General features: G+C 48.5%; 1 protein-coding gene across 2 annotated transcripts in view; it reads left to right on the forward strand.

Annotated features, from left to right (window-relative positions):
* The window catches only part of PREX1 (phosphatidylinositol-3,4,5-trisphosphate dependent Rac exchange factor 1), a 192,877-nt gene that overhangs the window by 102,713 nt on the left and 62,721 nt on the right, over positions 1 to 27,443 (forward strand). For both annotated transcript variants that reach the window (XM_036826534.1, XM_036826535.1), the window contains 2 exons: positions 14,894 to 15,055; positions 22,421 to 22,554. In XM_036826534.1, the coding sequence (XP_036682429.1) occupies positions 14,894 to 15,055; positions 22,421 to 22,554 (296 nt within the window). The remainder of the gene's footprint in view (positions 1 to 14,893; positions 15,056 to 22,420; positions 22,555 to 27,443) is intronic.

Consider the following 27,443-nt stretch of genomic DNA (forward strand, 5'->3'; position numbering starts at 1 on the left):
AGTCACTTCCCTGGACCTCAGTTTCCCTGTCTGTGATACAGTGTTTGTATTAATAGTACTGATAGGGTTGATATGATGATTAAACCTTTATTTACTTAATTCTTACAGCAACTCAGTGAAGTAGGCACTGTATCGGCCCCCTTTTAGAGATGAGGCACAGAGGCACAGACGAGGGAAGTGGCCCGTTCAAGGTCTCACGTTAGGTAAGCAGGATGAGCCATGATTGGAACCTGGGCAGTCTGATTCTAGGGTTCTGCGCCCTAACCATCAGGCTACACTGCCTGTTGGGAAGCACTTTGGAGAGTTAAGCCGCCGAAGTGCTGGGGTGTCAGGGATGCTGACCTTCTCAGTTCGCTAGGTGGGGGTCTGGGAAGGTTGGTGGCCTTGTGTTTTGTGGCTTGGTGGCTAGTTTGCTCCTTCTTTCCTGGGTTTCAAAACCTTGAATATCTGACCCATTGGAAGAATCGCCAGCTATAGCCCCAGACCCCATCCAAGGTTCCCTAGGTATTAACACTTCGGTTTCTGGATCTTGGGAAAGTCTGGTATCCCAGTGGCCACTTGGAGTGGCAGTTTCCGTAATGTATTTTGGGGAATATACATTATACATATAATGTTATATATGTATAACATTATGTATGTTATACATATATAACATTATATGTATAATATGTATAAATGTATAAATTATGTACATATATATAAATTATATGTATAACATTATACATATAATTTGGGGAATATGCATATACATATAATGTATTTTGGGGAACCACCCCCGCAGTGGGGCTGGACCTGTATGTCCTGGCGGACTCTAAGCTCTCGATGTGAAGTCCAGGTGTTTCTGAGGCCTGCTCAGCCCCAGGGGCCACAGTCTGGCCCGGTGAGATTCCTGGGCTCTGGATTCCCAGGAGAGCAGAGAGAGAGAGAGACAGAGCCCGCTGGCAATTGATGGAGGAGTAACTGCCCACAGGAAACAATGAGGAAGCGGAGCTGTGAGTTTTCCTCCAGACCAAATGGCTGTTTACACGTCCCGTTTCCTCCATCTCCAGCTGTGTTTATCCGGGGCTCAGAGAGCACTGGGGCACCTGCCAGCAGGGCCTGAGATTCCTGTGGGGACATGCCACGCTCCCCGCCCGACAGAATTGCTCAGAGTGTCCTGGCCTTTGGCACCCACAGCTGGAATGTTTGCATCAGAAAACAGCTGGGATTGAGGGGAACTCTACGTACCCCTCCTGAGTTCCTTTTTTCTGTCACATTTTCCAGTGGATTTTCAAAGATGATCCTATGAGCTTGGGGCAGCTGAGCCCGAACCCTCAGTCCTGCCCACACCCCCTCCGATTCTGACGCCCTCACAGATGTCCCTGTGGCCTTCTGAGCCCCCTTGTTTGAGCTGAACTTTGAATTGAGTAGGCGAAAAGGGTCAAGGAGCCTGGGTGGGAAGGGGGACGAGGCGAAAATGAAAGTCTCTTTGGGAATAGCCCCAAAAAGCTGAACTTGAAACATTGCCTAAGAATAGCCGGAACATTCTATTTCAGCCTTCGGCCCAGGTCTGGGATAGCCAGTTGGCATTTTCAGGCTTTGCTGAGTTTTCCATCACCGTTTCCCAGAAAATGATTCAGGTTTGGGGTGATGCCCCTGGTGCTCAAATGGCAAGTGCCCGAGGGGAGACCCACTGTCACGGACCCTTTTAGTTATTGCCTGGTGACGTGCAGATCTCACTGGCGTGTGCACCAGCTGCTGGCACGGCTCAGGGCCACAGTCGTGAGCAAGACAGACCCGGTGCCTGTCTCTTGGAGCTTCAGTCTCGGACTGGACCCACAAGGGCCTGGTATGTAATGGAAGCGGGTTGAGGCCGGCAGAGGGCAAACAGGAGGGGCACATGTGTCTAAAGGGGCAGCTTCCCCTCCAGTCCCCTGTTCCCTTTGTCTCCTGCCTCTCTGACCCCTTCCTTTCAGTCTCCTTTGCTGATTCCTCACCTTCCAGGCCTCCAAGTGTAGGTGGGCTCAGTCCATGGGCCTTTTTTCTATCCAGATTTGCACCTGCGGTGGCCTCATCCATTCCATGCCCCACCCCCCTTTTAAAGTATATTCCAAAGTTGTGCAACCATCACCACAGTAATTTTAGAACATTTGCATCACCCCCAAGAGAAACTCTGGATCCACGAACAGTCACTTCCCTTTTCCCTCCTCCCTGCAGCCCCCGGCAAGCACTCATCTACTTTCTGTCTCTGTGAATTTGCCTACTCTGGGCATTTCATATGAGTGAAATCATATAATATGTAGCTTTTTGTGACTGGCTTCTTTCACTTAGCGCAGTGTTTTCAAGGTTCATCCATGTTGTAGTATACATCACCACTTTATTCCTTTCTGTGGCGGAATAATATTCCATTGTGTGGGTATACCATGTTTTGTTTATCCGTTCATCAGTTGATGGGCGCTTGGGTTGTTTCCACTTTCTGGAGATTATGAATAATGCTGCCGTGAACATCCACGTAGAAGTTTCTAGGCGGACATTCCCATGGCTTTAGACCCCGTCTCTGTCCGATGACTTCCAGCCTGGACCTCTCGCCTAAACCTGGTCTTGTTCTCCTGCCCACTTGACTTCTCCGCTTGAAAGTCTCACAGGCACCTTCTACCTAGCATATCCCAAACCAAATGCTCGGCTCTCCCCTTCCCCCAGACCTGTCTCCCCTCCCACCTACCGCCTCGTCCTCATCTCCGTAAATGGCCAGATCAAACATTCTGGGCCCAAACTGGGCACGTCCTGGGAACCATCTTCTGGGACAGCAGCTGCAGAGGGGTCGTGTCAGGGATGCTTTTGCAGGATCTCTGCTCAGGGTATAGCCTCGGGACCCTGCATAGGCTCCGGTGTCTTCTGCACCTCCCACGTCTGTCTATGGGTGATGCAGCTGTCACCTACACACAGTGTGAGGACCTTGCCATTTGGTTGTCACGTCTGTCTCCTTGGCCGTCAGGAGTGTGGTGCCCCTGGGGATGGCCCGTGGTCCATCACTAAGGAGGTGTCGGCATCAGTTCTTGGTGCAGGAGGATGACTGGGGAGTGGTGTGTTTCCCAGAGTGTGGGATGTGTACCGCTCACAGCTCACCAAAGGATTTTAGGCGGCACAGGAGGAAACTTTACGTGGGGTGGGTGGTGGGAGAGGGGAGAACATAACACCAAGCACAGTGAATCACACCGTGAGACTAGTACTTTCTTAACAAATCTCTTTCCGTCTTCCTGATTATCTCCAGGAGGAGAGCCACAGTGGGTGCTGCAGTGTCTAGGGTTTTTGGAGCCATTCATGCATTTACCAACCATTTATTGAGCAGCTATTATATGTCAGGCATTATAGTAGGTGCTGGAGATACAAAGTGAACAAAAACTGCCCAAACCCCTTCTTCTGTGGTCTGACATTCTACTGGGGGGGTAGAAACAGACAACAAATGAATGAATAGTAAATGTATATACTTGTTTAGATGGCATGAATACTATGGAAAAAAAAATATGAGGGTTAGTAAGGTCCAGGAGTGATGGATGGAGAAAGTGACATTTGTGCCAAGACCTCAAGGAGGTGAGGAAGGGGGCCCTATAGGTACCTGAGGGAAGAGTCTTCCAGACAGAGGGAAGAGCCAGTGCAAAGGCCCTGAGGCAGGAGTGCATATGAGGAACAGTGAGGAGGCCCGTGTGACCAGAGGGGAGGCCCTGAGGGAGAGAGTCGGGGAGTGAGGTTAGAGAGGTGATGGGCCCAGATTATGTGGGGCCTTGTGGGGTCTTTGTCTGCTCTGAGTGAGGTGGGCACCGTGGGAAGGTTTTGAGCCGAGGAGGGACAGGATCTTAGTTCTCACGGGATCTCTCAGGCTGTTTGTGGAGAAGGGACTGTGGGGTGATGAGGGTGGAGGCGAGGGGCGGGGAGACCAGGGAGGCATTGATACGAGTGGGCCAGGCAGGAGGTGACTGGACCAGGGTGGTGGCAGTGGAGACAGAGGCATTTTGTGAGAGCTGCCTCTTCGCGTCATTTGCTCAGTTTCTGTTGGATAGCTGCCTTTTGTGTTGATTTGCCAGAGTTCTTTCTCTTCATTCTGGCTGCCTCAGGTCATCTCTTTGGAATTTTTCTCTGACCCTGATGTTACGAAGTGAGTTCCTAATCCGCTGGCGATCTGGCATTGTTACCGTCTTGCCGAGAAGGCACAGGAAGTCACAGGTCTCTTTTCTGTGGCCCCCTTTGCCCCCGCTCTCGTCTTCCCCCCAACCACAGTGCCCGCCCTGCATCTTGCCTCTTGGGCTGAGCGCTGACACCTTGCCCACAGATGCTTCAGCACCTCTGACTGCACCAGCCCCAGTTCAGGCTCTTTCCGTGTGGTGAGCAGCAATAGCCTCGGGCTGCTCGACTCCCTCAGGGTGGGGGACCTGCGCTCTCCTCTCCCTTTCAAAGCCAAGCTCCGATTCCTGATCTTACTAGGGGCCCTCCCAGACCACTCTTCCTCGGAGTCCTGCCTGCATTCTGCTTTCTGCCACGCTCTGCGTGATGGTTAAGAGTCTAAGTTTGAAAATCCAGCTCCACCTCTTCTTAGCTGTGTGACTAAGGGCAAGTTGCTGAACCTCTCTGTGCCCCCATTACCCTATCTGTAAAGTCGCTCCCTCCCAGGCTTGCTGCAAAGATCAATGAGACAATGCCTGAGAAAACCCATGAGAGCACTTTGCATTTTACTAGGTATAGTCAGTCATGCTTGGTAAATGTTAGCTACTCTAATAATGTAATGATTTTTATTTTTATTGATCCCAACTCCTCCTCTTACTAGTATTACCTCTTTGAGAAATGACAAACTCTCTGTGCCTCAGTCTGCTCCTCTGTCAAATAGTGCCTTATCATTGGTTATTGTGAAGATTAAATGAAATAATACCTATAAAGGGCTTATAAGTGCCTAGTAAGTATGAGCTATTTTTATTGTCTCAAAGTCTGTTTTGTTCAGTATTAATAAGCTACCATAGATTTCTTCTGATTAGTCTTTTCATGATATATCTTATTTCATCCTCTTACTATTAACAATTCTGTACCCTTAGATTTTTTTAAAATTAATTTTTATTGGAGTATAGTTGCTTTACAATGTTGTGTTAGTTTCTGCTGTGCAGCAAAGTGAATCAGCTATATGTATACATATATCCCCTCTTTTTTGGATTTCCTTCCCATTTAGGTCGCCACAGAGCACTGAGTAGAGTTCCCTGTGCTATACAGTAGGTTCTCATTAGTTATTTATTTTATACATAGTAGTGTATATATGTCAATCCCAATCTCCCAATTCATCCCACCCCTCCTTTCCCCCTGCCACCCCCCTCCCCATACCCGTACATCTGTTCTCTACGTCTGTGTCTCTATTTCTGCTTTGCAGATAAGTTCATCTCTGTCATTTTTCTAGATTCCGCATATAAGCGATATTGTACGATATTTGTTTTTCCCTTTCTGACTTACTTCACTCTGTACGACAGTCTCTAGGTCCATCCACGTCTCTGCAAATTGCACAATTTCGTTCCTTGTTATGGTTGAATAATATTCCATTGTATATATGTACCACATCTTCTTTATTCATTCTTCTGTTGATGCACACTTAGGTTGCTTCCATGTCCTGGCTATTGTAAATAGCGCTGCAGTGAACATTGGGGTGCATGTATCTTTTTGAATTATGTTTTTCTCCAGGTACATGCCGAGGAGTGGGATTGCTGGGTCATACAGTAGTTCTGGTAGTTCCGTCTTTAGTTTTTTAACGAACCTCCATACTGTTCTCCTTAGTGGCTGTATCAGTTTATTGATACCTTCCCACCAACAGCGTAAGAGGGTTCCCTTTTCTCCACACCGTCTCCAGCATTTATTGTTTGTAGATTTTTTGATGATGGCCATTCTGACCGGTGTGAGGTGATACCTCATTATAATTTTATTTGCATTTCTCTAATAATTAGTGACATTGAGCATCTTTTCATGTGTTTGTTGGCCATCTGTATCGTACCCTTAGATTTTAGATACTTCTTTTGTAAGCAGTATGAAGTTAAAGTTTTAAAATCTGTCCTGTCAGTCTCTATCTTTGAACAGGAGAGTTTATGTAGTCTACTTATATTTATTTATTGATATATTTGATCTTGTTTCTACCACCTTTATAAAATTTTTTTATTTGTCCTCTTTTTTTTTAATGCTTCTTTTTTTCCCCCTTTCTTGCTTTATTTTGGATAGTTTTAGTTTTTTTGGTTTAGTTACTCTTGTTTTCTTCCTTCCTTTCTCCTTCCCTCCCCCCCTTCCTTCCTTTCTTTCTTTTTTTTCTTCTACTAAATTGGAATTTAAAACTACCACTACCACCATCATTATCTCTCCCAATTTTACCCTCTCCTCTATAGAACCTGGAATTGGGAGTGCAGGATGTAGACTTTTGCAGTAAGGTGTGCTAGGACCTCCTTTGGAAGTTGGATATAGAGTCACTGCATGTTGGAGCCCCACCACTGAATGTCAGTAGACACCAACCCAGGGTGTCAAACATGGGTGCCTGCAGGGCAGGTGAAAGAAGTGAGTGAGTAGATTGGATGTAACCCAGTGGGTTGGGATGGGGATTCTAACAGACTATATAGCACACATGTTCCGTCTATGGGGGTGGCCACCAGTCAGGTCAGCCAATTGTTGTTGGAAACACAGACCAAAGGTGGCTAGAACTTCTGCTTTGCTGAGAGAGCCTGGCAATAGCATTTGGCCTGCAGCGTCCGGATTGTGACCCAGGCTCTGATCCAGTCATGCATTGCGTAGCCAGGAGACCAAGGCTCGGAAAGGGGATGAGACTTGCCCAAGGTCACATAGCATGTCCTCGTCAAAGCCAGAATGTGAACTCCCAGAACTGAGCCCTCTTCCTGCTGTCTCCCCCCATCTCTCCAAGTGGAAGGAAGGAGTTTTTAAGACCCATGAGCATTATTTCCTTTCCCCCATTAATTCCTACTCCAAGGGGCTACAGTTTTCAACCTGCAGCAGGGGCTGGAATTGTTAAAATCGGAAATACATTGGCATGAAATATATTTCATATAGTTGGCATGCACGGAGGTTTTCTTTACCATGCTGAGCAGCTTTTCAGTTCTGGGTTTTCATGGACTTACAGATGATTTTCGTTTCTCGTTTTTTCTTTTTTTTCTTTTCTTTTTTCTTTTTCTTCTTCTTTCAAGTGGTGGTGGGTCTTGCTAGTGCCTCTTCATTTGCATCTTGCTGTCACCCTAGACAGGGCATGCAGGGACCCAGAACTGAAATACCAGGAAGTTTTGATAACGAGATCAGAGCTTGGCTTCCTGAGCTTTGATGGTGGTGCCTTGGGCAGAGGTCTGTGGACAGAGCCACAGCTGGTGCAGGATCAGCCCCTCCTGGAGCTGGGTGAGGTGTCCCCAGAAAGTGGGTGTGCTCCATGGGATCCAGCCCCCTCTGGTGACATTCCCATCCTCAAGGCTGCCTTTTTCTCTCTGTAGAGAAGACAGCATGACTTTCTAACCCCATGTCTCCTTTTGAGCCTCCAGGAACCCCAAGTCACAGCAAGTAATGGGTATTGTCACTTCTTCCAGTGACAAATCCAGCTGTGTTTTCACTCTGTGGTTTTATGGCTCCATCTTCTTATGGCTGCATCCAGGAGCTCAAGTGATGCCATTGAGAATCAGTCTCTTCCCATCTCCTGGCTCAGATTTCCTCTGTGTCAGCTTTATTCCTGGGAGGCTCCCTTCTCATGGTGGCAACATGGGCCTCCAGCAACCTCAGGCCTGTGTCTGATCAGCACGGCTACCAAGGGAGAAGGGAGCGTGTCTTTCCCGAATGTCCCAGGGCTCGTTGGGTCAGCTCGGGTCCCACAGGGATCAAACCCACACCCGTAGCAGTGAAAGCATGCAGTCCTAACCACTGGACTGCCAGGGAGTTCCCCACTATGCTCTCCTTGAGCCGGTAGCTACGGCTGGGAGATGGAAGGCTCTTGAACACGCCCTGGGAGCTGGCCAGGAGTGGCCCCTCTTGGACTCCAGGACGGGAGAGAGGACAGGGGAGAACCTGGGTCCCATCGCCTCCCTGTCTCGTCCTCTGCACCCCTCTCTTCCTCTGCCTCTGGGCCCTGTGTTTTTCTCCTGGTCCTTTTCTGAATCTCAAGCAAAGCTGAGCAAGAAAGGGGGAGTTGGCTGCAGCCACGTTTCCTTGATGCCCGGTTTGGCCTGGAGTTTGAGGCCCAGTGCCCACACCTCCGGGGACACGATGGGGCCGCACAGAGCGGACACCAGCGGGCACCCTTTTGGTAAATGTGATGGGAGGGGAGCGGAAGCTCTGGGTTCCTCTGCTCTGACATCCTCTCTTCCAGGAAGCCCTCACCTCGAGCCCTGCTTGCGAAACCACACGGGGCTGGCAGGACGGATGTTGGGGAAAGGTTACCCAGCCTGGCTCTAGAGGGGCTTCCGCTGCTGATTTACTGGGTGACCCCTGCACACCCCCTCCCTTCTCTGCCCTCAGTGTTTTTAAGGAATACCCAGGGCCTGCCTCTGCTCAGATGTTTCGTGTTTGTTCTAAGAGCCTACTTTTGGGCGTGTTCACGCCCTACTGGTACTGTTTCTGGAGGGGCCTGTGGGTGTGGTGAGACGTCTACCAGGTCCTGCTTTCTGGCTCTGTGGCCTTGGGCAAGAGGCCTTGCTTCTTTGTGCCTCAGTCTCCTCACCTGTAGAGTGAAGATAAAAACAGTACCTACCTCTTTGGGATGGTTTGAGGATGAAATGACTTATGAAACTGAAGTTTGGAACAGTGCTTGGTACACTTAGTAAGTGCAAATGCTAGCTATTATGATTACTACTATGACTACAGCTTTTACTGTTATTATTGCTAGAAATAATAGTAAATGTAACAGCTATGATTAGTATAGAAATAATTATGATGATAAATATTGTGTCCTTACTGATTACCAACACTTTAACATTCATTATTCCATTCGATCCACACAACAACCTTAGGATCTGATTGTGATCCCATTTCACAGTTGTGCACACTTGGTCCACTTGGACCGGACCCTCTGAGGTCTTACAGATCCAGAGGGTTTCTTCTTAGTTATGTGGTTCTCCCAAGATTCTTAACAAGCAGCTTTTGGGTTCCTTCCAGAAATACTGTTCTCTGGGCCAAGCCCTGTAAGTTCATGTAGCTATTCCACCTTGGATATGGATTCCAGGGTTTTCAACCCCATAGTCTGTCTCTTTTGAACTTGACTCTGTTGTAACTTATTAAGACAGTGTGTTAAGTTCTGAATTGGGCAGGAGCCTCCTCACCTCCCTCCTTTTGCATGTGAGGGCTTTGTTAGCGCAGCTCAAGCTTCCATTAATTTTGAAGATACCCATATTTTATGCTTGTCTGGGACTGACGGGGGACACCTTTGGGATTCCAAATTCTTGCAGTCTCTCTGGGATTGTGAAGCAGTAGAGACTCTTTCAAATACAAGGGATGGAAAAACTAGCTCAAACAGGCTTAATAAAAAAAGAAAAAAAATGAGCCCATGTAACTGAAAAGTATGTGGCTAGATGGTTTCGGGTGTGGCTAAATCCAGCTGTCATTAGGGAATTGCCAAACTCTTTTCCAAAGCTGCTGCACCATTTTATATTTTCTCCTGCAATGTATGAGGATTCCAGTTTCTCTACATCCTCAAGAACACTTGTTATTGTTTGTCTTTTTGATTATAGCCATTCTAGGGGGTGTGAAGTGGTATCTCATTGTGGTTTTGTTTTGCATTTCTGTAATGACTAATGATATTGAGCATCTTTTCATGAGCTTATTGGCCATTTGTGTATCGTCTTTGGAGAAATGTCTGTTTAAATCCTTTGCTTATTTTTTAATTGAGTTGTCTTTGTTTTTAATCAATCAGTCAATTAATTAGTTAAATTTTTGGCTGCGTTGGGTCCTCGTTGCTGTGTGTGGACTTTCGTTTAGTTGCGGCGAAAGAGGGCTACTCTTTGTTATGGTACGCAGGCTTCTCATTGCGGTGGCTTCTCGTTGTGGAGCACGGACTCTAGGCGTGTGGGCATCAGGAGTTGTGGCACGCGGGCTCAGTAGTTGTGGCACGCGAGCTCAGTAGTTGTGGCACACGGGCTTAGTTGCTCCATGGCATGTGGGATCTTCCCGGACCAGGGATCGAACCTGTGTCCCCTGCATTGGCAGGCGGATTCTTAACCACTATGCCACCAGGGAAGTCCCTATGATCCACTTTGAGTTAATTTTTGTGTATAGTGTGAGGAAGGGGTCCAATTTTATTTTTTTGCATGTGGATACCCAGTTTTCCCAGCAGCATTTGTTGAAAAGACTGTCCTTTCCCCATTTAATTGTCTTAGCACCTTGTTAAAAATTTAGTGACTGTAAATGTAAGGATTTATTTCTGGACTCTCACTTCTTTTCCATTGACCTATATGCCTATCCTTATGCCAGTACTGTACCACCTCTTACGATTTGGAGAAAGAGTATGCCAGTAAAGGGCACAGCAAGTGCAAAGGCCCAGAGGCAGGAATGGACCCTGAGTTTGTGGCTGGGCAGAGCAGAGTCAACACTCCCTTGTGAACCAAGACACCAAAGCCAATACCTTCCCCTCAGTTTCGGCCCAGCCAGGAACCTAGCCAGAAGGTCCTGCTCAGTTTCAATTCTCCACGCCCAGCAGTGATCTCAGGCAGGAGGAGAGGTGGAAGCAGCCAGACGGAAGAGGGAAATAACCTTTTTCTCATTTTTACTAGCTACTGGGTGTTGGCAGCCCCTCAGGGAACCCATCAGTGGAGGATCGCTGAAATTCCAACTTCCAGGGGTTTGGGATGTGGTGGCAGTGCCTCCCAGGGTGTGACAGGCCCTAAAGCTCTTAGTCTCAAGAATAAGAGAGCTGAGGGCTTTGCACTTGTGGATGGAGGTGGGAGGAGGTAGGGTCCCAGGGACACAGGCTGGAGAAGCATGGAGTAGCGGTTAAAAACGTGGGCTCTGGACTTCCGTTGCATGGGTTTGAATTTTGGCTCCACCCCTTAGCAATCTTCGACCTTGGACAAGTGACCTCGCCTCTCGGTCCACCTCAGCTTCCTCATCTGTCACATGTATCAGGATATATTTTAGCTACAGTGACGGAGACCCGAAATAACAGTGACTTAACGTGTAATTTTATTTCTGTACAAGGCAGTCCAGGGTTTATGTTCTTCCACCCCTGGGTTCTCAGATGTTCACACCGTGTCCACGTTCCAGCCCAGGGAAAGGGGAGACGGGCAAGGAAAACGGAAGCTGCACACACCCCAGAGATCAGAACCTGTGTCCAGGTGGACGGGAATGCTGCCTTTATTCCGGGTGGCCTTGTGCTCAGCTAAGAATCTGTTCTGTTGCTTTTGACCAGGGGTCAGCAAGCTTCTCCTTTAAAGGACCAGATAGTAAATATTACAGGCTTCACAGGCCGTATGGTCTCTGTCGCGACGATTCCACTCTGATGATGTGGCTACAAAGAAGTGAGGACAGCAGGGAAATGACTGAGCGTAAAGCTTCGTTTATTGCAACAGGTGGTGGGTTGAACTTGGTCCGCAGGCTTTCATTTGACCCCCTGCTTTTAGAAGGAGAGGATGCTGGATCTGCTTTGGCGGGTTGAGCCTCTGTCACTGCTCACTCGGAAGAAACAGGGAGCTGGCTGGGTACACTCCACTTTCGTGCCTTGGCTGGCTTGACAGAGGTTCAGATGCTCAAAATTACTTATATTGGAGCACGGGGCTGGGGGTGCTTTGGGGAGTTCAACTGAATTCCCCACCATAGGTCACAGGCTTCTATTGTAGTTTTATCTGTGGACATGTCTCCAAGCAGGCCGTCAGCTCCAGGAGAGTTGGGGCAGTGTCTGTGTCATCTGTGTCCCTAAAAGAGGGCCCAGCCTGAGGCCAGGTACACAGGAGGCCTCACTGGTTGGATGAATGGGGCACAGAGCTTCCTGGTTCCAGTCTTGAGCTTCTCTTGCCTGGCCCATTGCAGTAGCCACTAGCCAGTCTTCCTGCTTTTACATTCACTTTATGTTCCCTCTAGTACATCTTCCACTTGGCAGTCAGAGGGGTTTTTTAAAGGCTAAATAAATTGGATGGTGTTAGGCCTCAGCTTATAACCCCCCATCACCTCCCCATGGCTCTTGGGATGAAACCCAGAGACCACACCCAGGCCTTACCTGATCTGTGTTTGATGTGTGCCTCCGACCTCATCACCCATCCTTCTCCTTGCTCACTCTGCTGCAGCTTCCCTGGCCTCCTTGCTGTTTCTCACTGCCTCAGGGCCTTTGCTTGTGCTCTTCTCTTGCCTGGAGTGCTGTTCCCACAGATGTGTGTATAGCCTGTGCCCTTACTTCATTTAGGTCTCCACCCTGAGGCCCTTCTCCTCAGAGAGACCTTCTCGGACCACTGCACCTCCCTCACTCTCTGTCCCTTCACTTGCCTGATTTTTCACCTAGCACTTAATCAATAATATAAATTATATTTACCAGAGAGGAAAGTATTCCTATTTAACTATCTGAAAGGTTATAAATAGTATAGACGTTCAGAGTGCTAACCTCAGAGCCAGACTGGTTAGGCTCAGGTCTGTTCCATGACCTCAGGCAGATGACCTGACCTCTCTGTGCCTCAGTTCTCAAGTCTGTCAAATGAGGATAATAATAACTACCTCATAGGGTTGATGTGAGGACTGAGTGAGCTCAGAAAGAGTGTAAGCACTCACTAAATGCTAGCTCTTATTATTACTGTTAGTGGTAACACTCAACTTTTGGACTGTTCTCTTGACTGTGAGCTCCCTGAGGGTCGTCTCAGTCTCCGTCCAGACCCCGGTGCTCCGGCACATACCTGTTGCTCAGTCTGTGTTTGTTGAGTGACGAATGAATGGAAATACATCCCCTTTGTACAAAAAGCTCAACCCTCAGTGACCCGCCTGCCTCTGTCTTACTTCCTCCTTGAAGCCTTTCCGGCCACACTGTCCTTCCCCTTCTCTGATTTATCACGAGCACTTTCACCACTTGGGGCTGTTGTTTGTGCCCACCCCCCTTCCTCCCTTCCTTCCTCCCTCCCCCTTCCCTGTGAGCACCTTTCCCAGCTCAGTTGCCTCCAGAGAGAGGGCTCCATTCTTCCCCACCCCATGCTTCCTTTCTGGTCTGTCCCTGGGCCCAAGGCAGGTGCTCAGCAAACCCACAGGGTCCTGATGTAACAGAACATCTGGTCCTCGGGCCATTAGGATCCGCTCTCCAGAAAAGAGGCTGTTCATATTCAGGCAGAGAAGAAATGAAGTGACTAGAGAAGACCTATTTTTGGAGCTGGTGATCCGCAGGGCGTTCTCAGAACAACACCTGCCTGGCCCGTTGCTGCTTGCGGGCCCTGCTAACGTGTATTGTCCTACGGAGGCAGGACTGATAATGGCCAGCGTAGACTGAGTGCTTACGAGGCTGTACTTTCCCCCGGAGCTGCTTTTCCTGCAGTGTCTGATTTACCCCTCACCATGACCATGAGCAGAACCAGATGGCTGGGTTCAAATCCACTTTCCTCCTCTTACTTCTTGGAGACTTTGAACCATCCCGCGGAGCCTCCATCTCCTCCTCTGTTAAATGGATAATAACAGAACCTACCTCCCAGGCACAGAGTAAAGGCTCATCGTCACCATCCTCCCCCACGTCACTGGTTTTCAGTTGATGAACCTGAGGCTTGGCATGGAGGGCATCTGGCCCAAGGTCACCCAGCCACAGAGGCCCAAGGTCATCCAGCTGCCCAGGGGCGGAGCTAGCCCTGGAACCCATGTGAGACTGTACTGGGAACCAGCCCACTGGAGCGTCATATCTGTGATTTTTGAGGGAGCAGAGAGATGGAGAGATACTGGAACATCTGGGCATGTCAGGGCCAGATGATTAGAGAAACTTATCTCTGCCGGCGCGGTCCTGTCAGTTGAGTGACGCGGCCTGAAAATCTTCTCTGATATCTTGAGGCCCAGCTGGTCTCTGCCGTCTCAGTTCCTTTCTCATCACACTTACTATGGGGCTGAAACCCTCTGATTAAGACCGGCCTGACCTTTAGAGTGTCCCAGCCTGTGCCGGTGGTGAGGTGCAAGAGGAGAGTGAGAAACAGTGGGGGAGGGGCTTGCAGATTAAGCCCCCGACTGGCCTCTTTGTCCTCTTTACATGTTTCCTCCACATCCCTGTGAAGGCAAGGGGTTCTTTATACCCATTTTATAGATGAGAAAAACTGGGGGCTAGGGAGAGGCAGTGTCTATGGCCACCTCTCTGGCCGACCGGTCTCTCTCTGTCTCTGTCTCTTTCTTTCTCCTTCTCTCTCGCATTTACTCTCCTCCAGCCACGCTGCCTCCTGGCTGTTTCCCTTACAGACCCCATATGCTCCCACCATGCCCCTTTGCGTTTGCTGTTCCCGTTACCAGGCATGCCCTTCCCCCAGATTTTTGCAGGACTCTCTCCCTTGCTTTATCCAGACTCTCTGTTCAAATGTCACCCCCTCAGAGGGGCTTCCTTGACCTCCCTATTTGGAAGAACACCTCCTTTCCCAAGACCTTCTAGCCCCTCGTTCTGATGTGTCTTTGTAATATTTGTCACTGATTTTTCTTTATTTTGGCCCACCTCCTTTATTAGAATGTAGTAGCCACCAGATGAGGAATTTTTCTGTTTTATTAACACATTTGTCCGCAGACTCTAGAACACTTCCTGTTGTGGAGGAGCTGCTCAGGGGACATTTATTACATGAATGAATGAATGAACGAGTGAGTGATGTTCTCCAGCTCCAGATCACACAGTTTGTCCAGAGTAGAGCTGGGACTTGGTTCAGGCCCGGGTGTCCTGGAGGCTGTTTGGTGCCCTCTGGGTTGATGTCCCTCATTCCTGCCCTCTCCTCTACCCTAGGAACTCGCCAAGAGGACCCCCGGCAAGCACCCCGACCACCCCGCGGTCCAGAGCGCCCTGCAGGCCATGAAGACCGTCTGTTCCAACATCAACGAGACCAAGAGGCAGATGGAGAAGCTGGAGGCCCTGGAGCAGCTGCAGTCGCACATCGAAGGCTGGGAGGTGTGTCTGGGGCAGGAGGAACCTTCTGGGCTGGGGACGGGCCCGGGGGGGGTGCACAACTTGGGTTCAGACTGTGGTCTGGGCACCAGATTTGGCCTGTAGCATATTTTGTTTGGCCTCCATGGTGTTTGCAAAAAAAAAAAAAAAAAAAAAAAAGTTTAATTATTTTTCAATTAGGTCCACATAAAAGTCTAGATTTAAAGTTTCTCTTAAAAAATTGGTAACACTGGGTCCCCATTTTCCATGGTGACAGCCTCTGGAGCCTCTAGTTTTCCTCCATCCCCACCACTCCCCAGTCACTCTCCTTCACATGTTGCCTGCCTGCCTGGTGTCCCTTGAGCTTTGGATGCCAAGGTCAAGGGTAGCTTTTAAGGGTTCACCCCAGGATAGAATTCTGGCGTTGACACTCCCTTACTGGGTGACTGTAGGCAAGTGTCTTAACTTCTCTGAACTTTGGTTTCCTTATCTATACCTGCATATAGTCAGTACTCAGTAAGTGATAGGTATGGATATTACTATGATGATTATTAAAGGATGGGATTCTTGAGATCTTCTGTTGTGTCTTCCTTAAATTATTAGAGCTGTCCTAAAAAATCTTCAGAATGAAATGGGAAAATCTGAATAAATAAAAAAGTCAATATCCGAGTAAGTACAGCTGGAATGGGAGATTAAGACTAAAGAGGAAAGACTCTTGGACACATAATTCTCTGAATCATCTGCCTTAGACCCTTTGGATTTTCTGGCACTTGCTACATTTGGGATTTCCACTTCATCTCCCTGGGTTGGGGAGTCCTAAATGAGACTGTATAGCTACGAGGTTGAGGGTATGGCTGCAGAGGGGAGGGACCTGTGTTCTGGAGGAGGTGGGTGTTGTGGAATAGTGTTTGTCATGTACCCACTCTCCTCTGCCTGGCCTTCCTGCCCGGCTGAGGCTGGAGAACAAATAGTTGCATTTCTCAGACTCCTTTGTAGCTCAGGTTTGGGATATGATTGGCCAAGATCAGATCCAGCTGCTCGAGATTTGGAAAGCAGGAGTGGGACGGAGGCTACCCTTGTGCTGTTTATGCAGCGAAGCACAGCCGTGGTTGTGTTTGGCTTTCTGTGATAGCATTTGCAGAGGGCCCGGTTTCCAGCTTCTGAGTGTCAAGAGGAAGGGCATCCACTGTGTTGTTGTTGGTGTGTATCTAGCAGGATGGGGTGGCTTTGTAGCTGATAGTTGAGGCAACAGCTTCTGAGGGCCTGGAAGCAACTTGGGCAGCGTTTCCCTAGAATATCAGCTCGGGCAGGTGGTGGTCTGATTCTCCTTTTCCCCAGTTGGAGCAGAGGCAGTGGCTCCCCTGGAGGGCCAGTTCTACAGTGTTCTTGGTTTTCTGGCAGCTGTGATTCTAGGCTCTTCTAACCCCTCCAAGGATTGGATAAGGCCTCCATTTCTTTCTGCTTAAAATGCATAGCTTGGTTTCTGTTCCTGCACCTGAAAATTGTGTCAGGATGTGTCTGCTAAGGAATCACATTTCACCTTCATGATGTCAGAGCTCTGATTTGGTTTCTTGTGATCCTCTCAGCCTTCCCCTCTATGGTTCCATGATGGCAGCAGCTCCAGGCATCATGTGTTCCAAAGCAGGAGGAGACAGGGGCTCAGCCAGGGCAGTGAAGGGGAGCGCTCCTCCCTAGTGGAGGAAAACCTTCCCCAGAAGCCCCTTTCCAACTCATTGGCCAGAAGTGCATCACTTGGCCACTCTCAGCAAATATGCTAACCTAAAGAGCACATAGAGTGGACACATTTAAACATCTGCCTGTTTGGGCTTTGAGCTTCCTGGCAGCCAAGGTAAAAAGAGCAGGACACCTAAGTTACTTAACATTCATTGTCAAAAAAGGAACAAGCTGAGCAATTCTTCTGCGTGATGGAGAGTTTCCTGGCATCCAGCTAGAAAGGAAATTTCTCACGTGAGCCCCTGTGGAGAGAGTATTAAGCAAGCAATTTGGCAACCAGAGCAGAAGTGATTTCCAGATGCCTCCTGGTAAGGGCCTAGGGAAATAGGAACTAAGGGTCTTTGGGGCCCTTGTTGACCCTGAAATATCTGCAATTTGAGAATGGCCCTTATTTTGATCTCTGTCGCTGGGTACAGTAGGAAATAAAGTGACCTAGAATAAGAATTGCTGGCAATTTATTGAGCACCTATTACACATTTTCAACACTAGAAGAGAGGGCAGTTGTTATCCCTGTTTTACAGATGAGAAAACTGAGGTGCAGGGTCTTGGCTTTGGGTCCCAGCCTTTTTTTTTTTTAGTTTATTTAATTAATTTATTTATTTTTGGCTGCATTGGGTCTTCGTTGCTGCATGTGGGCTTTCTCTAGTTGCGGCAAGCAGGGGCTACTCTTTGTTGCGGTGCACAGGCTTCTCATTGCGGTGGCTTCTCTTGTTGTGGAGCATGGGCTCTAGGCACGCGGGCTTCAGTAGTTGTGGCACATGGGCTCAGTAGTTGTGGTTTGCGGGCTCTAGAGCACAGGCTCAGTAGTTGTGGCACACAGGCTTAGTTGCTCTGCGGCATGTGAGATCTTCCCGGACCAGGACTCGAACCTGTGTCCCCTGCATTGGTAGGCAGATTCTTAACCACTGCGCCACCAGGGAAACCCCCAGCCTTTTAACTTACAGATTATCCTGCCTTACGCAAGTTTGTCCTACTCTCCTGGCCTCATTTTCCCCTACTTGTCTAATTTCAGAAATAACATCTCTGAAGTTATCTCCTGGCGTCATTGTGAGGGTCAAGTGAAGGGTAGAACACGAATGTTCTTTGGAAAATGTGAAATGGTTTTCTGAATAGTAGAAAGGTTTTTAAGTTTAATCCTCAAGGTGGCTTGGGAAAATAATACGTTCTAGCTAGAAAAAATAATGTTTAACAGTGAAGCTGCTTGTAATAGCTTCATGCCCTCAGTAGTTAGAACCTTAGGGGACAGTATGACTTACAGGTGTAGTTCACAGTGAATGATGGTGGTTGCAAATCCTGATTTCTGATTCTCTTCTTGATCCTTTCTAATCTATTTGTTTGACCTCTTGCCAATCTGATTAGAGGGCTGTCATCTCTCTTGGAATATGGCTGACAAGGGACTTATTTCTGGAGGAGGGGGAGTCTTTTCTTCTTGGCCACTTTCTTGCTGTGCGCTTGGGCTTGCATCATTAGTTTGATCTCCGATCTCTGGGGTTTTTTTTTTTTTTTTTTTTGGCCTGATCCTCTGTAAGCCAATTGTCCTTTTTAGTTGTGGGACTGGTTTAGTTAAAACCGGATAAGTTAATCCATAAATCCATTTTACTGAGCACAAGTAAATGGGAGTATGTCGCAATACTGTGGATGTGAGTGTATGAGCCCACCCCGTCTGCTTGATGGGGTACCTTTGCCTCAGTTTCCTCATCTGTACAGTCTGGCTAATGGCAGGATGCCCCACGGGTCACTTGAGGATTCAGGGAGTGGATACATGCAAAGCGCTCAGAACGGTGCTTTCTTTATTGGATCAGAGTAAGTGCTCAATAAACGTCAGGAGGAGCCGTGGCAGCAAGGCAGGATTTCTTTCTTCATTTTTTTTAGATGAGAAAACATCATGCAACTTTGCCTAGGGCTCATACCAGTGTGGGCTGACCCTCCTGCAGAGGGACACTCCGGACGTGGGCCCCGCAGACTTTCGTGAGAAGCTCACGGTCATAAAAAGAAGTGCATGTTCTTAATAAGAAAGAAATAGAACACACCACTCTTGCTGGCTCTGGAAGCCCTGCTTTAAGAGACCATCAACTGCACTCACCCACGAGGGACAGAAGGAAATAGGGGTGAGGAAACATAAGACCATTAAAAAGAAGGACCATAAATAGAAGTTCTTGTATGTTCTTCCCACCCTCCCTGGGACGCCTTGTGCTCTCACCCCTTCGAAGACCCCTGCTGTAGACCAACAACTGCATAAAAAAACCTTCAGGTTACCTTCTAGGAGGCAGCACAGGGTAGTAGAGGTGAGTGGATAGGATGGTGGGACCACCTGTCTGGGTTCAGGTCCCAGCTCACTCACTGACCAACTCTATGACCTTGAACAAGTCCCTTCACTGCTCTGTGCCTCAGCTTCCTCATCTGTAAAATGAGAGTTGTAAGGATTAACGGAGTTTTGTAAGATCCTTAGAACTGGAGTTGGTGGGTGGAAAGCCCTCTGCCTGTGTTAGCTTTTGTCATCTTCTCTGAATGTCACCACTTCAGTTCTGCACTGTCTGAAGGAGGACTCCAGCCCTGACTGGTGGACACCTTGGTGCTCAGCCTCTTCCCTGTGTATCCGATCCTTAGCACCACCCCTGACCTGGGTTCGAGGATTCCGGGGAAACCGAGTGTCAGCCGGGCTTCGTAGCAGGCCTGGGGTGGAAGGGGCCTCCCCCTGTAGTGTCCTTGGCATTTCAGATGCAGTTTGCTGGGTGGTCCTTGGCCGAGGCCAGGGAGGCAGCTTCCCAGGCTGGGTGTGCTTCTTCTCTGCCGTCCCCTGACATTGGTCTAGGTCTGTGTGACCTCCAGGCTCTTGGGCCCTACAGCTGGGCCAGGTACTAGGTTCATATACAGTAAGTCTCCTACATACGAACGAGCTCTGTTCCAAGAGTGCGTTTGTAAGTCCAGTTTGTTCATGAGTCCAACAAAGTTAGCCTAGGTACCCAACTTTTTTTTTTTTAATTTATTTATTTTTGGCTGTGTTGGGTCTTCATTGCTGCACGTGGGCTTTCTCTAGTTGAGGCGAGCAGGGGCTACTCTTCACTGCAGTGCGCGGGCTTCTCATTGCGGTGGCTTCTCTTGTTGCGGAGCACGGGCTCTAGAGCGCAGGCTCAGTAGTTGTGGCACGCGGGCTCAGCAGTTGCGGCTTACGGGCTCTAGAGCACAGGCTCAGTAGTTGTGGCTCACGGGCTTAGTTGCTCTGCGGCATGTGGGATCTTCCCGGACCAGGGCTCGAACCCGTGTCCCCTGCATTGGCAGGCAGATTCCTAACCACTGCGCCACCAGGGAAGCCCGGTACCCAACTTTTACAGATAACGCCAGACATGAAAACTAAGTTACGTGATTGGACACGCAAACACATGTTCGCATCTTTGAAAGTTCGCAACTTGAAGGTTCGTATGTAGGAGACTTACTGTACAAGCAGCCAAAATCTCCCTTTGGAGCCTGGAAGGGCTGGTGGGTGGACATGAGTGAGGTGGAGGAGACAGGAAGCACATGGTCTCGAAGGAACTGTCGAGTTGCTCTGTGCTCTGAGCTGGCCCATGGGCCACTGATGGAGTCTCATCAGCCAGGGAGTCATACTCTCCCTGTTTGCAAGGATGCTGGGGCTCCAAGGGGCTCTTCATCCCCTAGCCCAAGGGCAGCAGGGGTGCTACCTCACTGGGTCGCTGTGCTGTGGGCATCACATATCTGTCTGTGGCACGCTAGCGTCCAGGCTGTGATTTCTGTTAACGGGTGTGTGCTTCTGTCCTGGGCTGCACAGCTCTTGATTGCAAAGAAGCTGGTTTCCCAGGACCCCGAGTGGGCCCCAAAGGGGGTCTCTGGCACCATTGGCCAAATGGATTTGCTGCTTCTAGCCGGCCCGTGGGCACAGAGCAAACTAGCTCTGACAGCAGTTGGGGAGACTGTAGTGGGCAGTTAGAAAACAGCCTGATTTCTGAGTTGCCAAAACCAGTTTCCCATACTGGGTATCAGAAATAATTGAGTTAGCAGATCTTTCTGGGGTATGAACTCCTTGTCAGTTCTGGGCATTGAGTGTCTGGGGAAAGAGATTCTATGAAGAATTCTCCTTCTTTCCTCCCCAAGTTCATTTCCAGGCAGAGATAGCATCACGTCTCTTTGTTTCTCCCTTCACCATGATCTGCAGGTTGGTGAAATGAATTTCCCCTAAAATGCCACTTTTGCATAATATCCCCTGGGCCTAAATGTCAGAGGCACCCCCTTGCCCACCTATTGATGGGGTCTCCAACCTTATCTTGATGTATTTAAAAGTACATCAAGTATTTAAAGTTGGCGGCTGTAAGAACGAGAGACTTCAGTGGCTTAAATGAGATAAAAGTTTATTACTCAGTAGTGATGCAGGCTTGGGGTGGGTCACCTCTGCTCCATTTGGGCCCTGGTCCCTTCCAACGCCTTCCTCCGTCCTTTGCTACGCTGTATTCCACTACCGTGGCCATCTTCCAGCCTATGGCAAGAGGAGGGAAGAGAGGAAAGGGAGGGAGGCAGTTTTCTCAAGGAAATGATGTAGAAGTGGGGCATACTGGCCATAATGTAGTCACGTGACCACGCCTGGCGCAAGGGATGCTGGGAAGTGGAGACTGTGGTTGGGCAGCCATGTGCCAGCTGAAACTCCATTCCTGTGACGGAAGAGGAGCACGGATTTGGGGACCCTCCAGGGGCTTCCTTAGCCGGCATTCTGTGGCCTCCGAAGTCTCTTTCCAGCTTCCTCTCTGTTAGCACTTTGGGATCTCTCTGCCCCTGCCTTGGTCCCCCCAGAGTTCCAGATGGACCTGTGTGGTCCCTGGCTCTGAGGACTCCTCCCAGCAGGGACCTTGTCTATCCCTATCCTCAGCCTCTTTATCTTCGCCATCCTCCCAGGCCCACCTTGCTCCTCCCCGGTGCCTTTCCTGACGACATCGCCCTGAACCCCATGGAGGTTCAGTGAACGTCATGCACACCTAACATCTTGGTCATTTAGCATAGATGACCAGGTAGAATTTGGGAACTGTTCCCATCTATTCTCACATCCTGAGCTAGAGAGGGTGCTCTCAGAATCCTCTGCCCCTGGTGGAACTCACATTGCCTTGGTCACCTGTTCTGCAAGCATTTATTGAGCACCTACTGTGTGCCAGAGAGTGCAGTAGGTGCTGGGAATACCGTGGCAAACGCTTGATAGATGCTTGATAACGCTTCCTGTCCTTATGGAAGTGGCATTCTTGTGGAGGAGATGAAGTAACAAGTCAAGACACAAATAAATAAGGGGGGGAGGAGAGAGGCAAAAACCCAACCAAGCAAAAAACCAACAAAACCCATAACAAAACCAGATGTCAACTAGGGCCGTGTGAGCTGAGTGAGTCCTTTCACCTCGCTGAGCCCCAAGTCCCTGTTCTGTGAAATGGTCATCTCTGTATGCTCCTGCCAGCATTGTTCTGGCACACTCACCAGAGGGAAGCCGTCGATCAGGTTGTGTTGGGTTTCTGTCGGCTCACAGATGTGCCTCCAGTGGTGCATTGAGATTTTGGGGGTGCGAGGGAGGCAGGTGCAGGTTCTGTCTGTGGGAAGGAAGGGGGGCATTCCCAAGGGAGCTCCTGGATTTGCCAGCTCATGCACCGCAACCCCCCATCGCTCTCCCAGGGCTCCAACCTCACGGACATCTGCACCCAGCTCCTCCTGCAAGGGACTTTGTTAAAAATCTCCGCGGGCAATATCCAGGAGAGAGCCTTCTTCCTCTTTGACAACCTCCTTGTCTATTGCAAGCGGAAATCCAGGTGAGTTGCTGGGAAGACTGGGACAGGGCTGCCTGGGTGGGCTGGGAGGCTGGGACAGGGCTGCCTGGGTGGGCCAGGAGGCTGGGATTGGGTTGAACTCTTGACATAGGCTTGTCACTTCCCTCTCTGGGCCTCCCTTTTCTCTTATGAGTTGAGGGATTTGTTCTAGATCAGCACTGTCCAAGAACATAGGTTATTTAAAATTTTCTGGTAGTCACATTAAAAAGAGCAAAAGAAATAGGTGGAATGAATTTAAATAATGTATTTCATTTACCCCAATATATCCCCAAATATTATTATTTCAACTTAATCAACTTAAAAAATTTATTAAATAGGTATTTTGCATTCTTTTTACAAATTTACACTAAAGCTTCAAAATCTGGTCTGTATGTTACACTTATAGCACATCTCAATTTGTACTGGGCACCTTTTAAGTGCTCAGTAGCCACCTGTGGCTTGTGGCTGCCACAGTGGACAGTGTAGGTCGAGACGGTCATGGAAGTTTGGAGAGTCTTTGTGCCACCAGAATCCTGTGATTCTAAGATCCAAAGGTAGATGGTTTGAGGGGAGGGAAGTCCTCTCCTGTTAAGTTTTTTGAGGGAAAGATAGTATCTTTGTCATCTTTGTGTCTTTCACTGGAGCTTCTTAAACTTTGTAGAGTGAATGGATGGGTGGATGAGTGGTAGACTGGTGCGAATGTATGTATGGTTGGATGTGTGGGCAGATGGGAGGAGGGATAGATGGGTAGTTGCAGGTTTGGGAGATGAATGGGAGTGATTGTGGCTGTGTGTATGAACTGATTCGTGGATGGATGAACGAGTAGATGAATGAGTGAGCAGTCAGGTGGTTGGAGGTTTAGGAGATGGCTGGATGGAGGGGTAGATAGAAAGTTGGGGAAATCTGTGAATGTTTGGGTAGTTGGAGAAATGGAAATGAAGACATGATGAGCTGGCAGAGGTTGTATTTATTTATTTATTTAAATATCTATTTATTTATTTGTATTTGGTTGTGCTGGGTCTTAGTGATGGCTCGCGGGCTCCTTAGTTGTGGCATGCGAACTCTTAGTTGTGGGATCTAGTTCCCTGACCAGGGATTGAACCCAGGCCCCCTGCACTGGGAGCACAGAGTCTTAACCACTGCACTACCGTGGAAGTCCCTAGGAGAGGTGTATTTAAATGAAAGGTGTGTTGGGGCCTTTATGTATGGTTTGTTGAGTGAATGGGTAGATGGATGGATGGTTGGATGGTCATAAAATTGGGAGGCTGAGTGGGTGGTGGAGGTTTGGAGATTAGTGGATGGATGATCAGTTGGATGGGTGTGTTGAAGGATGATTGGTTGATAGTTGCCAGGGTGGTTGGACTCTGGTATGGGAGGTTGGTTGATAGGATGGTTGCGTTGATGGATAGGTGGATGAATGATTGGAGAGAGGGAAAGTTAGGAGACGGAGGGGTAGGGGCACGAGTGGATGGTTGGATGCATGAGTGGGTGGGTAGATTGGTGGACCAAGAGAATTCTTGCCTTTCAGTTTTCTCGCTGAGGAGGTAGAGGACAACTGACCAGTGCAGCCCTTTTTGAATTAAGCTTCCTGTTATTTTGTTTTAGGGATGAAATGGTGAATTTCCAGAGGCTTCTTTGCTCTTTTATCTAGCAAAAGTTAGGGCTGAGGGGAGGTCCAGATCCTGGGTCCTACTGTCAGCATCACCTCCAACTTCCATTGTGGCTCTGGGCTTGTCACTTACTGTCTGTCTGAGCCTCGTTTTCCTTGTCTGATTCTGCTGGCCTCCTAAGGTGGTGGTGAGGAACCTTTCCACAGGATGAATGATGGGCTTTCCGTGTGAGTGTAGGGTAGCTTCTCATTGTCTTCCTCCTCCAGCCTGACCTCTCTGAGCCTCAGTTTTCTCTTCTGTAAAATGGGGTTGATAAACCCCTCTTACAGTAGCGTTTGCTTAAGAGCCAAGCTCCTTACTGTTGAATCCCTGTTCAGCCATTTCTCTACCTCTGTGACTTTGCCTCTCTTCGCTTCAGTTTCCTCATCTGTAAACTAGGATGAATTATCATATATCTTGTACCATGTACAAGGGCAAACGTGTTAAGTGTGCCTGGCACATAGTAAGTGCCCAGAATAAGGAGGAGCTGCTATTACTGTTAACTTACCTCCACACGTGATGTGTTCCTATTCAGTACGATCCCACGGGTGCAGCACCTGGCACATAGTAGGTGCTTTAGCCACAGGCCCCTCCCCTTCCCCCCTTTCCTCCCTGTTCTGGAACTTGGTCAGAGACCTCCATCTCCCTCTTTCACCATCTCTGAGTGGCTGGGTCAGTGTGTCTCTTTCTCATTTGATATTTTATTCCCGTTAGTCTGTCTGCATCTGTCTCATGTCCTCCTATCCCCCCATCAATGCCCTCCCTTCTTCTTCCTCCTTGCTTGCTGCCTGTTCTCACTGGAGCCATCCTGAGAGTCCTTCGGCAATGCCAAGGCCACTGCCAGCGTCCACCCCTAGTCCTTCCCCACCACCCACCGTGGGCTCTCTGAAACAGGCACTTTTCCCAGAACACTGGGGTTTAGAAAGCAGAATGTCCCTTCAGGCCTCTGTGACCTCCCAGCCTGGGCCACGTTTGCTCAGCCTTCAGCCCCCCTAGCGTGGGCCCTTCCTCCGTTGGAGCAGCAGCAGCTGATGCCGATCGTACTGGACACCCAGTGGGTCGTCTAGGGCGCACGCACTCTTGTAGGGCTGTTTCCTGCCTCGGGCCTGCAAATGAGCTGGGCTGGCTAGAAGGAGAGGGCACATCTGTCGCCTGGGAGAACCTGGCAGGCGGCCTCCGTCCCTGCTCTGGGTCAGGAGCCAGAGGGCTGGGCTCTGAGAGGTCTCGGAGGGATTGCGCAATGGTGGATGGAACTCCCAGCCTGGCTCTGATGTAGTCACAGGAAACGCCTGACGCTGGTAGGTGTCTGTCTACGGTCGTGTCTTTGCCTGGGTCATGCCAGGCACTGCCTGTCCGGGTTGTGGGTCAGGGGAGGTCTCTGACTCAGAGTGCTTCTGGTCTGATTCAAAAGCAGAGGCTCCTTGGATGTCAGAAGTGGAAGGGAGAGTTTTAAAAACGCACCTCCCCATTCTTCAGAAGGCGAAACTGAGACACAGAAGAGCTAAGTCTCATGTATCTCGACTGCTTGTTTAACATCTTAGAGGCGTCAGCAGCGTGTAGTTGTTAAAGACTCAGAGACGCTGCCGCTTGCAAGCTGTGTGACCTTGGGCAAGTTATGTCAGCTCTTTGTGCCTCTGTTTTCCTGTCTGTTTAATGGGGATGAAAGCAGTCTCCATCTCATGAGGTGGTTTTCATAGATTAAGATAAAACATGTAACATGGTTAGAATGATGCCTGGCACATGGTATGTAAGGTAGAAGAAATCTAAATCTGTATCTTCCCTTGGGTGTGTCACAGACAGCTTACACTTAACTTGGGTCTAAAACAAGACTGTTCATTTTCATTGTAACTCCTGCTCCAAACCTTTTCCTCCTTGAGTCGTCGTCATTCCCAGTAAATGGCACCATCATTTACCTAGGATCTCAGGCCAGAATCTTAGTTGTCCTTGACTCTGACCTGCCTCACCCCCCATCACCAGCAAGTGCTTTGCATTCTCTCATCAAACGTTGGTCAGAACTTCAATGTAATTACGATAAAAATTCCAGGAGGGAGGTTGTGTGTATATGTATGTAAATGATTTTAAAATTTACATGGAAACAGAAAGAGACAAAAATAGCTAAGACAGTTTTGAAGAAGGACAAAGCTGGAGGACTTTTATTACTGATACCACGGCTTACTATAAAGCTATAGTAATTAAGACAACGTAGTATTGGTGTAAAAACAGAGAAAAAGATTAATGGAATGGAGTAGTGAGTCCAGAAGCAGACGTACATGTAAGTGGTCATTTGAATTTCAACAGAAGCACCAATGAGGTTCAATAAATGGTGCTTGGTCAGTTTGATATCCAGTGGGAAAAATGAGTCTTGACCCCTTACTTCACACAGTATACAAAAGTCTTCCTCAGATGGATTATTGATTTAACTGTGAAAGATAAAACAATAAAGCTTCTAGAAGAAGGCATAGGAAGCTATCTTCATGATCTGGGGGTAAGCAAAGATTTCTTAAATTGGACAGAAAGTATAATTATAAAGGAAAAATAGATTTATCAGACTACCTTAAAATTAAGAACTTCTGTTCATCAAAAGACACCAAGATGAGAGTAAAAAGGCAAGCCACAGAGGAGGAGAAGATCTTTGCAATCCACTTTGCAAAGGACTCATATCCAAAATATATAGGCAAATTTGGCCCTCTGCCTATTTTTATAAATAAAGTTTTATTGGCACACAGCCATGCCCATTCATTTTTGTGTTGTCTGTGGATGCTCTCATGCCTCAAGGGCTGAGTTAAGTAGCTGTAACAGAGACCATATGGCCCACACAATTGAAAATGTTTACTCTCTGGCCCTTTTTCAGACGACGTTTGCCGAGCCCTGCTATAAATCATTAAGAAAAAGACAGATAACCCAACAGAAAATGGTCAAGGGACAGTCATTTCACAGGTGGAAGACACCAGATGGCCAATAAACATGAAAAAGTGCTCGGCCTCATTACTCATCAGGGAAATACAGATGAAATCTTTATTAGAGACACTCCTCTCTGCCGCCAAAATGAGAAATTCAATACCAGTTATGGAGGATGTGGAGCAACTGGAATGTCCCTATGCTGCTAGGGGTGGGAGAATTGATACGGCTTGGCAGTATCTACCAAAGCCGATCGTATGCATTCCTTATAACTGAGCAATTCAACTCCTAGGTAGATAACCGGAAGAAATGCACACATATGTTCTTCATAAGACATGTGCCAGA

This window comes from Balaenoptera musculus, chromosome 15, assembly GCF_009873245.2.
Source record: "Balaenoptera musculus isolate JJ_BM4_2016_0621 chromosome 15, mBalMus1.pri.v3, whole genome shotgun sequence".
In the NCBI taxonomy this organism is placed as follows: domain Eukaryota; kingdom Metazoa; phylum Chordata; class Mammalia; order Artiodactyla; family Balaenopteridae; genus Balaenoptera; species Balaenoptera musculus.